The sequence below is a fragment of the Thunnus thynnus genome, chromosome 20, assembly GCF_963924715.1.
Source record: "Thunnus thynnus chromosome 20, fThuThy2.1, whole genome shotgun sequence".
NCBI classification, from domain to species: domain Eukaryota; kingdom Metazoa; phylum Chordata; class Actinopteri; order Scombriformes; family Scombridae; genus Thunnus; species Thunnus thynnus.
This window is the reverse complement of record NC_089536.1, coordinates 4,583,365-4,598,039: the sequence shown is the minus strand read 5'-3', so window position 1 is coordinate 4,598,039 and position 14,675 is coordinate 4,583,365. Positions and strand designations below refer to the sequence as shown.

General features: G+C 38.7%; 1 protein-coding gene across 2 annotated transcripts in view; it reads left to right on the top strand.

The window, feature by feature from the left end:
• The window catches only part of LOC137171792 (corticotropin-releasing factor receptor 1-like), a 71,311-nt gene that overhangs the window by 40,279 nt on the left and 16,357 nt on the right, over positions 1 to 14,675 (top strand). For both annotated transcript variants that reach the window (XM_067575920.1, XM_067575919.1), the window contains exons 5-9: positions 42 to 127; positions 5,910 to 6,016; positions 8,953 to 9,073; positions 10,882 to 11,035; positions 12,683 to 12,743. In XM_067575920.1, the coding sequence (XP_067432021.1) occupies positions 42 to 127; positions 5,910 to 6,016; positions 8,953 to 9,073; positions 10,882 to 11,035; positions 12,683 to 12,743 (529 nt within the window). The remainder of the gene's footprint in view (positions 1 to 41; positions 128 to 5,909; positions 6,017 to 8,952; positions 9,074 to 10,881; positions 11,036 to 12,682; positions 12,744 to 14,675) is intronic.

Here is a 14,675-nt window from a genome sequence, read left to right as displayed (position 1 = left end):
TCAGAGCCTTCTGTCCTTTTCTTCTCTCGCTCTCTATGCAGATAACGTTTATAGAAAATGTCTCGCAAATGGGACATGGGCGTTGAAGGGGAACTACTCCATGTGTAAGGCCATACTTCACGAGGAGGTAAGAGTCTGGTCTGTTTCTGTGCATGTGTCCTGATTAATGAGGCTTTTCATGTAGACCCTCAAAGCATGGAACAGCTCCATACGTTAATCAGAAAAGCAACAACAAAGGCAAGGCTACAATGGAAGATGAATGCAGCAGTTCTTCTTGAGCCTTATTTACAGTAAATATGGATTCAGGCTTTGGGTTCCTTCAGAGCCTGCAGCCTTGAAAGGACACCACAGTCATAAACACTTAAAAAAAATACTGTGAATATGCCCGAGAGCATGACTTGAAGGTTCAAAAGCATAACAAATGTTTTAAATTTGCATTACACAGGCGCTGGCACTGTGCAGCGTTCATTGTCATGTCATCTCACACGTGCAGTTGGGGAGGCTCGGTTGGTTTTATATGTAAGTGGGAGCCTGAAATCTCTTAATCAACCTGCAGCTATTCCTCCTCTGAACACAAGAAGTGTCTCATTTCAGTAATTTCCTCAAAAGAAAAAGTGACAAAAAGCACTGATCTCCCGGCGATGTGAGCAAGTTGTGAAAAGGGAAGAGAACGAGGTCGGCCTGTTTTGGTTGAAAACAACAGCGTGCTGCTGCTCAGGTCCTGCTGTGCTCCAGATTTGTATCCATTCACATGTTGCTGTGGTGTGTTTTTTTTTGTTTTTTTTTTGTGCATGTTCTCCGCCTCCACCTGGAGGATGTATTATGATGTGATGAGCGATTATTTTAATTATAAATGAACAGCAAGACAGAACACACAGACACAAATCAGCTTTTTTTTAAAAAGTACTGTATGTTAAATATAAAATGATGATACATATATATAAATATAATAGATATAACATAGTGGAAAGATGAGACACAGTATTTTTGTTTTGCTTGGCTTCACCATCTGCTGAAACTGAATATTAAACAGCTGAGTTGAGTTTCCATAAACATCTCAACCCTGTGCAGGTTCAGAGAGCTCTGTCTGTCTGTATGATGCAATCAAATCCTCATCCTGTTTTCAAGGATAATGTTGTGTTATTCTGTATTTTTTTCTTACTGTCAACCAACAATGAGTTAGCCTGTCTTTCTGTGGCCTTCAACACCAATCAGGAGAGACTTCATTAGCGTGAACAGTGATTTTTATCAACATGTGCACAATAATGATGAGAAATGTTGAAAAGTCTTTGGTGATTGGACCCCATCGTGATGTGATCGTAGTTTTTAAAGCGCTAGGGGGAGGAGGTCGCAACGATTTGCATTGAAATGACAGCTGACAGCAACAGATTTAAAGTTTAGCAGCAATGGTATGATTGGCTGAAAGAGTGGTAAATCATCATATCTATTATTCATGATACATATTGACTACTGTACTTATTTTTCCTATGGGGGACAGCAGACGGGGGGGGGGGACTCTATCGGCTGAATCCAAATGTCGACCCTCTGGACTGAGCCCTCGTGGATTTCAGTCACAAGTGTTCACTGTCATCACTGTCAAGTCTGCGAACACACTGGGCCACAAGTGGATAAAAATGCACCCTGTAGACGGGACTTCAGACCTCGAGAGCTTTCGCAGAGATAAATTGAAATTCCTGACTCTCATTTCAAAGTGTTTTCTGAACAGTTCTTAATGGCTCTGAATACGTGCAAGTCTGCTGCTTCGCTCTCAGCAAATCTAGTCAGAACGCTCAGTGAGATTTTGCCTTTAGATGAGCTGCTAAACTCAACTGAGGACTTTCACATCGTAAACGGACAAAAACCAACGTTTGCCCGTCTACTTTAGCAGATTATAATAAACAAATGCACATTATTAAGCCTTATTAGGCCTGTTATGTGTCTAGATTATCCTCACTACATCACAACAAAAGTGAAAAAAGTCGTCAAAAGTAAATATTTTACACAACCTATTATTATTATTGCATTTTTATTATTGATAATAATAATTAATAGTATTCTTTACATCGTCACTTTAAAGCCTATCGCTCCAGGATTATGGGTAATTTCTCAAGTGAAGTCTGCACCCTGTGAGGACTCTCTAGAAGTCTGCAGAAAGTCCACTTGAGGGTCCTTGTGGACTTGATAAGCTGCGGATTTGGGAAGCACTCACAGACTTCCCAGGAACGCGCCCGCAAAGTCCGCGAGTCTGCGAATGCCGTGAAGTCCGTCTGGACAGTTGGATTCAGTCATTGTTTGTTTTCGTATCCTCCCATAGTATCTGGAAGCTGACCAATCAGAACGCAGTGGGCTCAACAGGAGGCGGGGCCTTAAAGAGACAGGAGCTAAAACTGCCTGTTTCAGACAGAGGCTGAACTGAGGGGCTGCATAAAGGACCAGTATAAGATAAATAAGTAGTTTTTTTTAACTGTAAATCATGCAAATATATTCCAGTAGACCCACAGAATAAAAAATATAGACCTGGAAATGAAATATGCATGATATATGCCTTTTAAAAACGGATTTTATCTAAATCATGAAGGCGTGTTTCCCTGCCAATTAAGTTACCAGCTACGGTATAGTTGAAGTCATTTGTACTTGTGAGCATGAGTGAACATTGTTGTGGAATGAGAGCCTTCATTTAGTGGAGAAGTGACTCCCTGAGTCCAATGTCCAATCGATCCCCAGCAGAAGATGGATATAGAGTGTCTGACCTTTAAAATGTGTGTTTGATTTTTCTCCTTTTGTAGCCATGAAATAAATCACCGGTTGGCAGCGGCGGCGTGATTGACATCAGGGGGAAAAAGGAGGGAGAGTTGAAGTAGATTCTCTTTAAAGTTCAGTCAGTATTGAACCCGGATATTCAGCGGTCCCACTGGGAAGAGAAACTGAGTGGATCAAACGCTTATTGGAAAGTTTGTTTGAAGCAGAAAAAGGGAAAAAAAAAAAATCCTCTTTTCCTTTTGGGATTCGCTGGAGGTTATTCTCTCAAATATACGATAAGTTTCTGTATTGTTTCATACAGAGGGAAAGTGAGTCACGTTTGCTTTTGACACTTGTGGCCCACACATACTGTGAGACCTGAGGCTAGTGGTGGGTGGGTCTTATATTATCCTCTTGTCATCCACCCCCTCCTCTCAGAGCTCTGCTATCCATTTTAAAAACCTGCTTGCTTGATTTGTGCCCTGATGTGTTAGCCAGTTCTGCACAAGAGAGTATATTTTACAGGAAATTCAGATTTTTTTTTCAAGTCTATTTTAATACAGGACCCACATATATGTATATTGAAAGAGTTTATGGTCGCTTTAATCATTCTTCCTGTCTATACTACCCTGGAAATGATCCTTTTATAGCTTCATCTCTCTGTAAAGGATTGGGGGCAAAATGAAAACCTGAACCGCAGTTCAGGTTCAGTGAAAAAAAATGTATTCTACCGTGCTAAAGGGATAAGGATATGTCCTGGTAGTTGCATTTAGGTTTTTATTTTCTTACTGCGCCAAAAGCACGGACGATAAATAAACTCCCAGGACAAAAATACGCGTACGGTTTGTTTAACTCAATCTGCTGCTGAAGCCTCATATTCAACTGTAGATTTTGTCCCCCGTCTCATACGGGTTCACCTCGTTCGAAATAAACTAGTTCATGACGTCTAATCAGGTCTAAAAACAAAAGCGTTTGTAGGTGGAGAGAAAAAGAAAGGCTGCAGTCACACTTCTTTCCCTGATCTCGCTCCAAGAAATGAGTGTTTGTCGTGTGTCTCTGTAGGGACACGATTTTAGACAGTCTCCCCTCGAAGGTGTGTGAACAGCAACGTCTCTTCCTCCCCTCAAGTCATGTTTAACTCTTCTTATGTTAACACTGTATTAGGTTAAAGAGCTTTCATGTCTGCTGCTCCCTCCGCCTAAAACCTTTCTGCAACTTGATTTAAAATGGCAAAATGTGTTTTTTCTTTGTGACTTTAAATCGTCGCTGCACAATTTATCTGTTTGTCTCTCTTCTGACTACCAATGTTTGGGATATTTTAGAGTCGAGATGTGTCAGAGTTATTGTTTAGATTGGTCAGAAGCTGTTTATGTATCCAAAAAGCACTTTTTTTTAAGCATATTAACATGTTTACAGTGGAGTCACACTATGAAGGGATCACTCCATGGACAGTGTAGTTTGGAGCAATGATTATAGCAACCTACAGCTGCAACTATTAGTCAATTAATCGATTAGTTGCCAACTATTAAATTAATCTGCACCATTTTTATATATAATTATGTTGTAATATATGTTTTGAGTCCAGATTCTCTGGTTCCAGCTCCTCACATGTGAATATTTTCTGGTTTCTTTAGTCTTCCAATTATATATTAGAAGATCTATATTTGGGTCGTTGTTAACAAAGCAAGACATTTGAGGACTCTGTCTTGGGCTTTAGGAAACAGTCATCGACCTTTTTCACCATGTTCTGACATTTTATTGACCAAACAACTAATCGATTAATCAAGAAAATAATCAACAGATCAATCAATAGTGAAAACAATCATTAGTTGCAGCCCCACAGCAACCATTAACATGACGTGAGTATTTTATTACAGTAGACTTGTAAAAATCCAAACCTACATGCTGGGAGACACATTACTAGAAAAGACTGTCCTCACCAGTAAAACCAGTCACCACTGGTTTGTTCAAACACCTAAAGCAACCTGTTTATGATTTCCTGACAACCGGCCTCTACTGGTCAAGAAAGTATTTATTAGAAATGTGTCCATTGACGTATTTTTCATTTTACATATGTACATGAATCATGACTGAAGAGACGAAAACCAGCAGCAGATGAAAAAACATCAGATCAAACAAACAGAAATGCCATATTTTCATTTTCATTTTTAATTAATGTCATTAAATGTTTTCCCACATGGTTTTTCACCATTTGACGTTTGACTGACACTCTTTTAATTACATCCTATTGTTGCGCCTTCTTCTTCTGCAGTGGTTTAATGACCTCTCGACTGGCGCTACAGTAGCTGTTTATCTCGACATCCCAACTCCTAATATTAACATCATGGCAATGGATGATAATGTGCATTATTTTGTTGGGTTTTTTTTGCTGATATTCTGGAAATGTGGTTAAAATTTAAGCTACATTTGGATGGAAACCTAGCTAGAGTCAGAAGAGGAAGAGGAGGAAGTAGTGTGACATTGTTAGAGCTCTGCAAAAGCTCTTTGATAGAAGGTTGGGGAGCATCAGTTTCCTACCAACAGCAGATTGGTTGTGCAGAAAAAACGGTCCCGCTAATACATGTCCCTGTATATATATATTAACAAAGCATCGTACAGACACTGATGTACATTTACGAATCAAAGGAGAACGAGTTGACATGGAGACAGCATGTCATCCGTCTGCAGTTGCTGCTGCACCGCAATATCGTGAATGGGTCAGATGACGTGATTTGAGGGTGGGCGCGGCAGGGATTAAACGTGCCCGCGTTTAATCTCGGCGTAGACACCAATAGGTTACATAAATCCACTTACAGCACAGATTACTGTTGGTAGTGTGAGGGAAATCCGATCACAATGGATATCTGAGTCACAGACAGTGGTCTTAGGCACAGATTCAGTGGAAGATTTGACTGTGTTCTGTAAAAATGTAAAAAACCTTTGGCGCCAGGAGACCTCATGTGTGTACTGTATATGTTTGTGTGTGTGTGCTTGCAAGCATCCACATATTTATTTGAAAATCACAGCAGGAGTCAGCTCAAAAAAAAAAAACTTGAAAAATAGGACAAAGGATGTTCAGATTTTTGTATCTCTTTGTTATCTTGAAAATCTTATCTCTGTAAATCAGAAAATACCCGAAAGACTCACAGTTCTTCTTTTCTTCCCTGCAGAAAAAAGGCAAGATGCACTACCAAATAGCTGTGATTATAAACTTCCTGGGTCACTGCATCTCAATGGTGGCTCTGCTCATAGCCTTCTTCCTCTTCTTGTGTTTGAGGTAAGTGTTGTTCTCTCCGCCGCCCGTCCACTGATAATCCTAAAGACATCCTAGATGTGACAGAAACGTCAGTATTCTCGAGATCCCTCGTTCAAAGCGCCTCTCGTTCTTATTCAAAAACCATTTGGTCATGGGATGAAACCTTCCCTATCTCAATCCCGCAGATGTAAAGGGGTTTAGACGCCCGCAAAAAACTAGGGCACATTCCCCACAAACGGGAATAATAGACCCATCTCAGAAAAGCGCCGAAAAAAAACCAAGACAGTTTTTTTTTTTGCGGAGGCCTGCTGGGACGACTGGTGGAGGTGGAATGGGTTTCTCTGACAAACCGAAATAAACCGAGCGTTAACGAGAGAAAGGTCTTAGCACCCTCAACAGCCGTGGCTGTTATCGATCCTCGAGACACCCCCGGGGAGTGCGAAAAGCGTGAAAGGCCACAGAGAGGAATAATGAATAGAAGCTCTACAGAACGGCGTTTATGCACAACCCGTGTTTGTGGGCCACAGTGGCTTGGACAGGGAGGGCAGCAGCAGGGGAAGGGAGGGAGGGAGGGAGGACGAGTGTCGGCCGGACCGCTAAAAATTGCATTAGGGCAGTGAAGGAGTTTGGCATTTAATACTCACCTTCCCCACTTGGTAATGAGATTGAGTTGGGAACCATTTAGGAGAAAGGGGGTGCTGCTGTCAGTGTGATGGAGAGAAAGGTTGACACTCCTGCTCAGGGTTGTGGAACTGGAAAGAGAAGTTAGAGAATCACAGCAGAGAGAAGAAGAGGAAGAGGAAGAGGAAGAAGAAGAGGAAGGGAGCAGGATTTTCAAGGGCATCTGAGAAAAAAGTTCATCTGAAAGACAGTGATAGTGATAGTCAGAGCATCTTTAGATTCTGTGATGTGCAGCGATTAGTCGATTAACAGAAAATTAATCGCCGACTATTTAGATAATTGATTAATTGAGTTTTCTGGTTCCAGATTCTTAAAGGGAATATTTTCTGGTTTCTTTAGTCTTTTATGACAGTAAACTGAATATTTTTGGATTTTGGACAAAACAAGACATCTTAGGTTGCACCTTTGCAGCTTTTGGGAAACAGTGATCGACATTTTTCATCATTTTCTGACATTTTATAGACAAAACGACTGATCGGTTAATCAAGAAAATAATCAACAGATCAATCGACAATGAAAATAATAGTTAGTTGAGTCAAACATGATAAATCTGCGGTGAGGAGTATTTTTTCCCTACGTTCATCTTAAAGACAGTGAAATGAGCATCTGTAGCTTCTGTGATGTGTTTTCTCAGTCAAATACAGCTGCAATGATCTGTCGATTAATCGATTAGTCGATGGACAAAAGTATTGGACCAACTATTTTGATAATCGATTGATTGTTTTGAGTCATTTTTTAAGAAAAAAAGACAAGAATTCTCTGGTTTCAGCTTCTTAAATGTGAATATTTTCTGGTTTCTTCAGTCTTTTATGATGCTAAACTGAATATCTTCAGGTTGTGGACTGTTGGTTGGGACAAAACAAGATGTTTCAGGTTGCATTTTGGGATTTTTGGAAACAACGATGGACATTTTTCACCGTCTTTTGACATTTTAGAGACAAAACAACTAATTAGTTAGTTACAATCACAGAGTGAAACACAACACACCAAACACTTAATTATCTTAAAGGTTTTCTTTTCATAAAATCTGTTATGTTCCCTTAACGCAAAGACACAGGAGTGTTTCATCTGAGCAAAATTAACGCTGTGAAAAATATATTTTTATTTGTCTCACTGTGTCTCTAACAAAGACCTGTCTGCAGGAGGGTTCGGCTTTCCTCTTAATTAATACACATCAGGCCATGCTGCCCCCACCGGCATGATGCCAACGTGAGGTCACACAGCGTAATGAATATGACTGTTTGAGAAAACCTCCCTCTCTGTGCTTCTGGCGTGGCAGTCGCTGCCTTTGTGATACTAATAGCAGCTCCAGTAACAGTGTGACATAGTGGGAGAAAATTAGCTGCTTGTTTGTAGGACCCTTAAGGCTGCTTTTTTTAAAAACTCTTGTGTAATATTATAATTATTCGAAACTAAAGTAGTTTTTGCATCTCTATGCAGCTGGTATTATGTTAATAAGAAGGTTATTTTCTTATAAGAGCTCCATGGTTAATAAAAAAAAATGGAAAAATGGACAATAATACACTGTGGAAAATTCTTACTCATGCACGTCTGCTCAGTCAGCACAAAGCCAGTGCAAGTGACACCTATTAAAAATTAATGCATGCTAAAAAAGAAATAGTCATTCATGGTTGGCAGAGGAGAAAGCAGGCTTTGCTGGCTGATAATGCCGTCAGCTGGTGACAACAAACGAAGCTGTCACTACAGTGACCGAGGTTGGGTTGTTCTGTCCGTTCAGTTGTGAGCTTCTATTTTCGACCGCTTGCTCAGAGGCAGTTGGGCAGATTTTAATTGTATCCTAAGGTCGATTTATTTACAGCATTAAAAAAAAAAAAAAAACATGAGACTTTCAAGACATGGCACAAAGAAGAGTGCAAACAGTGGGAATGAAATGTTACTTTATATTATATTGAAAGTGAAGGGTACTGGGAAGTGATGGGAAATGCTACTTTGAGGCTAAATCTCTTCATTATTTATAGTCATCGTCTCCATTTATCTCATTGTTGAAGAAAAGCTAAATACCGTGAGTTTAATGTCTTTGTATAAAATACACTAGAACATTTAAACTCAGCAGGAAGAGATATTTAATTCAGATATTTCCCACCAGTCTGGTCACGTTTGCTTTTACATTAGACTGTTTTTCCCATCTTTTTTTGTTTTTATCTCCTCAGTATGATATCATATTATTTTCCCAGGCACCGCAGGAGAAATGTTGGAAAAACGGCATAAACATTTCAGCACACGGGTTTATCTTCCTCTGTTTCTCTCTCTCGCAGGAGCATCCGCTGCCTGAGAAACATCATCCACTGGAACCTCATCACCGCCTTCATCCTGAGGAACGCCACCTGGTTCATCGTCCAGCTGACCATGAGCCCCGAGGTGCACGAGAGCAATGTGGTACGTGTCACTTCTATCCGTTGAGCTTTTATATATACGACAAAAAACACTCACTTTTAGTTGTAAAGATTATTAAAATTCTACAAATGTGTATTAATCTGCCACTAAAAATAGTCCCTAACAAAGGCAGTTGCTTTATTGCCAAAAACTACAGTGCCCAGCTTTTTTTTAGGAAATTACTGAGTCTTGTTTAAAAATGAAGATATATATTTGAGACCCCTTTTTTAAAGATTAATGTCTTTAGTAGGATTCAGTGGGTTTAGAGCTGAGAGACAGGGTACAGAAGTCAGAAAGTATTGAGAGACGACTTTTGGTCTTTTCGTGGAATTTGTTGATGATATGAAAAATAGAGAAGTACATCGACCTTATCCTTTAAAGTCTTGTTTGTTTCTAGTAATATATATTAATTCATATTTCAACAAGTATTCCAAAGTGTCCCCCAGTTTCTATTTGAAATATTCTCATAATACTGGCAGATGTTTTCATTTGTATTAAGAAAACAACATTTATAGCACAATAGATTGAAACAACTTGATAATATGGTAATTTTTGTACAGTTTGGTATCTAAAAGAGTTCAACTGGAACTCATATTTTGGATAAAATTACTTACTGGAAAACATATGTTTAACCCCCCAGAGCACAAATTAGGAAATGTATGCTTTTTATTAAAAATACCAGTCAAAAGTTCAGACACACTCTCTCGTTCAAGGGAATTGGAAAATGTGTCCAAACTTTCGAACGTTAATGTATTTGTGAGACATTTTTTTAGGATTTACGTCTTCAGTAGGAACCAATTACTTGAGGCTGAGAGTCACAGACAGGATAGAAAAGTCAGATTATATTGACAGACGGATTAACACATAGTTGGTTTCAATCTTTTCATGGGATTTGTCGACAGCTTATCCTTTCCTCCATTAAGCAACTAGACCGCTTGGATTTCTAATCAAACCTGTATTTGCTGGCTAAACATGATCCTGCCTTAATGGGAGAAATTACCAATCTCATACAAGCTCCACAAAACTGAATCATTCTCTTTGTACCAAATCTATTTGAAAATTGACTTTATGGTTTTGTTGTGTATTGCAGAAAAACTAAGTGGGGCAAAAAACCTTTTTATTCTCTTGTAGAAATGAACAATGACAATCAACATATTTTAACTAGACTGTTTTCAAAGTTCTTCCTTACTGGTATCTCGCTTTGAGTTTTGAGAGTCTGCTGCTGCATTCACGCACTTCAGATGGGTGTCAAATTAGAGCAAAAAAGTGCCAAAATGTGTTTAAGTAAGGTGTTGGGTCGTCGCCAGAACAGCTTCAATGCTTCTTGTCATAGATTTCTCAAGTGTGTGGAGCTCTACTGGAAAGATGAACACCGTTCTTCCTAAAGATTTTCCCTCAAGTGATGTTTTGACGATGGTGGTCTCCTTTGGTTAGGTTGAGATCTGGTGACTTTGAAGGCCAGTATATATAGAATATGGAAACACCTGCATTTTTTATGTTTCTCCACTCGTTTATTTAGGCTTTTCCTTTAATTTGTCACATGTCTGTATGTTGCTGGGAGATAAAACTCGGAAAACAAATGATTAGCAAACATGGAAGTCATGAAAAATAGTTAAAAAGGCTGTCAACGCTAGAATATTAAATGGAGCTCACTCAAAAGTACAAACAAGGTGTAACTTCCTGCTCAAATGAAGATAATTCTTTGAAAAATGTCATATAAATGTAAAGTAAGATATTGTATGACCCTTTAAACAAATCAGCCTTTATTGTATCTTTGAGAAAGATGAGTCACAGGATGATTTATTTTGTAGATTTGGTGTCGTCTGGTCACCGCCTCCTTCAACTATTTCCACTCCACCAACTTCTTTTGGATGTTTGGCGAAGGCTGCTACCTCCACACCGCCATCGTCCTCACCTACTCCACCGACAAGCTGCGCAAGTGGATGTTCATCTGCATCGGCTGGTGTACGTACGCCTACTGTTCAACTCTTCAACTGACCTGCACGATTAACCCCTACAGTTGTATGAAACCTTTAAAGGAATAGTTTGACATTTTGGAAAATACGCTTATCAGCTTTCGTGCAAAGAGTTAGGTTAGAAGACTGATAAAACTCTCATGTCTGTGGGCAAGCACGGAGCCTGGAGATGATTTGTTTAGCTTAGCATTAAGAGTGGAAGCAAGGGGGAAACAGCTAGCCTGGAATGTAACACCCCATAAGACCTCAATTTGTTTTTACATTTCTGTTTGTGTATGGATTAAACAATCAAGATACAACATAAGCTTTAGAGGTCTTGGTAGATGTATTTTTGTACATTAGAGAAAGCCAGACTAGTTGTTTCCCCATGTTTCAAGTGTTTATGCTAAGCTAAGCTACCTTTCAGACCAACATTGGCCAATTCCTACTGTTTACCTCTCAATCGTCGCAATGAAAGATAAAATAGTTGCTGCCGTGATAACTTTCCAGAGATGTAAATTTCCTGTCTGTGAGTAATACAAAACGTTGAGCAGTGTTTTGTGGTCTAATAAACCTTTAAAAGCATAAATCTGTTACTCAAACTGGACTTCCTGGATCATATTTTATTGTTTCGGTCTGAATCCTCAATAACTCGGCAAGAAAGCGAACAAGTGTATTTTCCAAGATGTCAAATTATTCGTTTAATAACTCTGGTCAATTCGATTTCATCTCAACTTGATAGAAATTCAATGTAAACTCATAATATTTCTCAAAAGAAAAAAAAAACAAAACTGAAGGTCAGATACACATTTACCCAACAATGGGATTCAGTTGACTTGATGGAGACAGCAGAATTTCTTTTGGCAGCTGGGAAATGTATTGGTGTGGAGTTCACTAACACCCCGTTTCACACTGTCAAACTAAACTATGTGCTGTTGAGATTAGGTGTATTGTGCCAGCTGGATTACATTTCCCTCAGGGCAGTGTGAAGCCTCTGTGTGAATGGGAAATGGCAGCATATTTCAGAAGCGCTGTGAAAAAATAAATAAGATCAAATTTTTTTTTGCTTCACTTAGCTTTGACTCTCAGGCTTCAAGAGCTTAAATGTTAAGACTAAGACAGAAAGGTGTGGACGAGAGATGGAAACAACAAGAAAAATCACATTTTTCAAGTAATCTGGGAGCTGAGAGAGTAGATTTTCCTGAGGCTCAACATTACACTGATGACAGTATATTGCTAATGAAGTGGAAAGTTTCCAGAGACGTGAGACTTACATGTGTGACGTGGCAGCTGGCAAGGTCTTCGTGTTCCTATTAGTCATTTAGATATGAGTAATGGCTGTTTGTCTTCGTTATTATACTCCTATAAGTCAGTAAATCACAGATCACTCTGCATTATCATCAACCGGAGTCCAGCTTTTCATTCATTCACAAAGAAAAATTCAGACGGTGACAAGTCTTGGCTTGCATCTGTAGATCACAGCACGCAAGCAACAATTGCTTGTGACAGAGCTTGGCAAGCGCTGGTGCCATGCTGAAAAAAAGAAAAGGTTTTCATATTCCAGCGGGAAATCCCTGGAGTGATATTTTGTGATTTGAATAGCAGAGAAAGATGAAAGAAGAATCTGTCACTTTGTCTTTTTTTTTTTGCCTCACAGGTATACCATTCCCTATAATTGTGGCCTGGGCCATTGGGAAGCTGTATTACGACAATGAGAAGTAAGTCCTTTATTGTGACTCTTGAGATTCTTATATATTCAAAGAGAATTAAGTATTTTTTTCTTCGCCTGGTAATAAAAGCAGGACAAGGGCAAAGTCAAACTGTGTTGCATTAAGGAGATGAATGTCTATTAATAACCTGATGTAATCACATTTGCATTGTACGATATTCTTAATTGCACATTACCCCTGCAACCGTTTTCTCTTTGATTGGGAAGTGCTTGATTGATATTAGTGGTCTCTTTTTGCACCCACTAGAACAACAATTTTAAAAGTGAGCAAAGAAAAAAAAATCCTTATTTTTTTTAAGGAATTTCTGTAATTTAAATGAATGTTGGGCTTTCAGTGGAGTGTTTATCCAACTTCTGGCATATTTACTGTTTATTGTCTGGCAATATTCTATATTTTTCTAATTGTCAAAACATCCCATGAAAAGGCCAAAACCAACAATGTGTTACTCTTTCTAACAAGTATTGTTTGTATATCCAAAGCCTGATAAAGCGTATTAGCCATAGCGCTCCATTGTTATCAAAAAACTACTAAAAATGATCATGAATTGAGCTGCTCTAGTTTATTTTTCCACATACACTGTCAGCTGCCGGAAATACTCACCCATATGTTGATGCATACAAGGAATTTGACTCCAAGTGTTTCCAGTGGTTTTCCATGTACTTACATACAGCTAAAAAGCTAACAAGCCAAACAAATATGGGCAAACTTAAAGCACTATGAATAGATTTTATGGCCACTTGGGGCTGCACAAAAAGCTGTAAACATAACATTGACTTATTATTATCTTATACGGTTGTTATGGCGAACAAGAAAAGAAAACAGTTGCCTGATTACAAACCCAGCAGACATGGAGCAATGTTAGAATTTATCTGGAGATGTGTTTGAGTCCACCTGATGAATTTAAGTCCAATATTCACTCTCCTTTTAGCTCCGGTTTGGTCTCCACCACTTACTTTGTCTTTAAGCCATTTGGTGCTCAGCAGGTAGCGTAAAGTGGGTTGATAAGAGTTTTTTTTTTGTTGTTTTTTTTAAATAGCTGCCTACTGCTGAAACAAATCAATAAATTTTCCAGCCATAAAACCAAAACAATGAGCTGAAAGAAGCTAAAATGCTTCGTAGAGCTGCAGAACTGCTGATAATTCTCTGTGGGTTCATCACTATGAGCGACTCTTGTCATGTTAAACGTAGTGATGGGACCTATCGTTAATATAAGAATATTGATTAGTGCATCTTGAATCATATAGATATTACATTAAGGGCTGCAACTAATAATTATTTTCATTATTTTATCTATAAAATTACAAAAAAAAGTGAAAAATGCCTAGTATAATTTCCCAGAGTCAAAGGACACTTTAAAAAACTCAAAGATAATCAGTAACTATCATAAGGTAATCAAAGTAAAGCATTAAATCATTACATTTGAGATACTGAATAAAGGTAATGTTTGATATTTGTTCTTTAAAAAATGACTAAAATGATGATACGATTATCAAAATAGTTGCAGATTAATTTTCTGTTGATCAACTAATCAATTAATCGACTTATTTAGTAGTTGCAGCTCTAATTAAATACATATAACAGGAGCTGGACAACAATCTATATAAAGGCCAGATTGTACTTTATATATTCTCTTTATTTGGCACTCTGGAGACAGTTTTACACGCTTTTATCACCTCACGTCTCGACTACTGCAACCCATTTTATGTGGGCGTCCGTCAGTCCTCCCTGTCTCGTCTGCAAGTGGTTCAAAATGCAACAGCGAGACTCGTCACTGGCACCAAAAAACAAGACCCCATCACCCCTGACTGGCCTCGTTCCACTGGTTACCAGTGAAAGATAGAACTGATTCTCAACTCCTGATGCTTTTAACTGTGCTCTGTAAATAAATTTATAAATTCGACTTGGCTATAAATGGGGTTT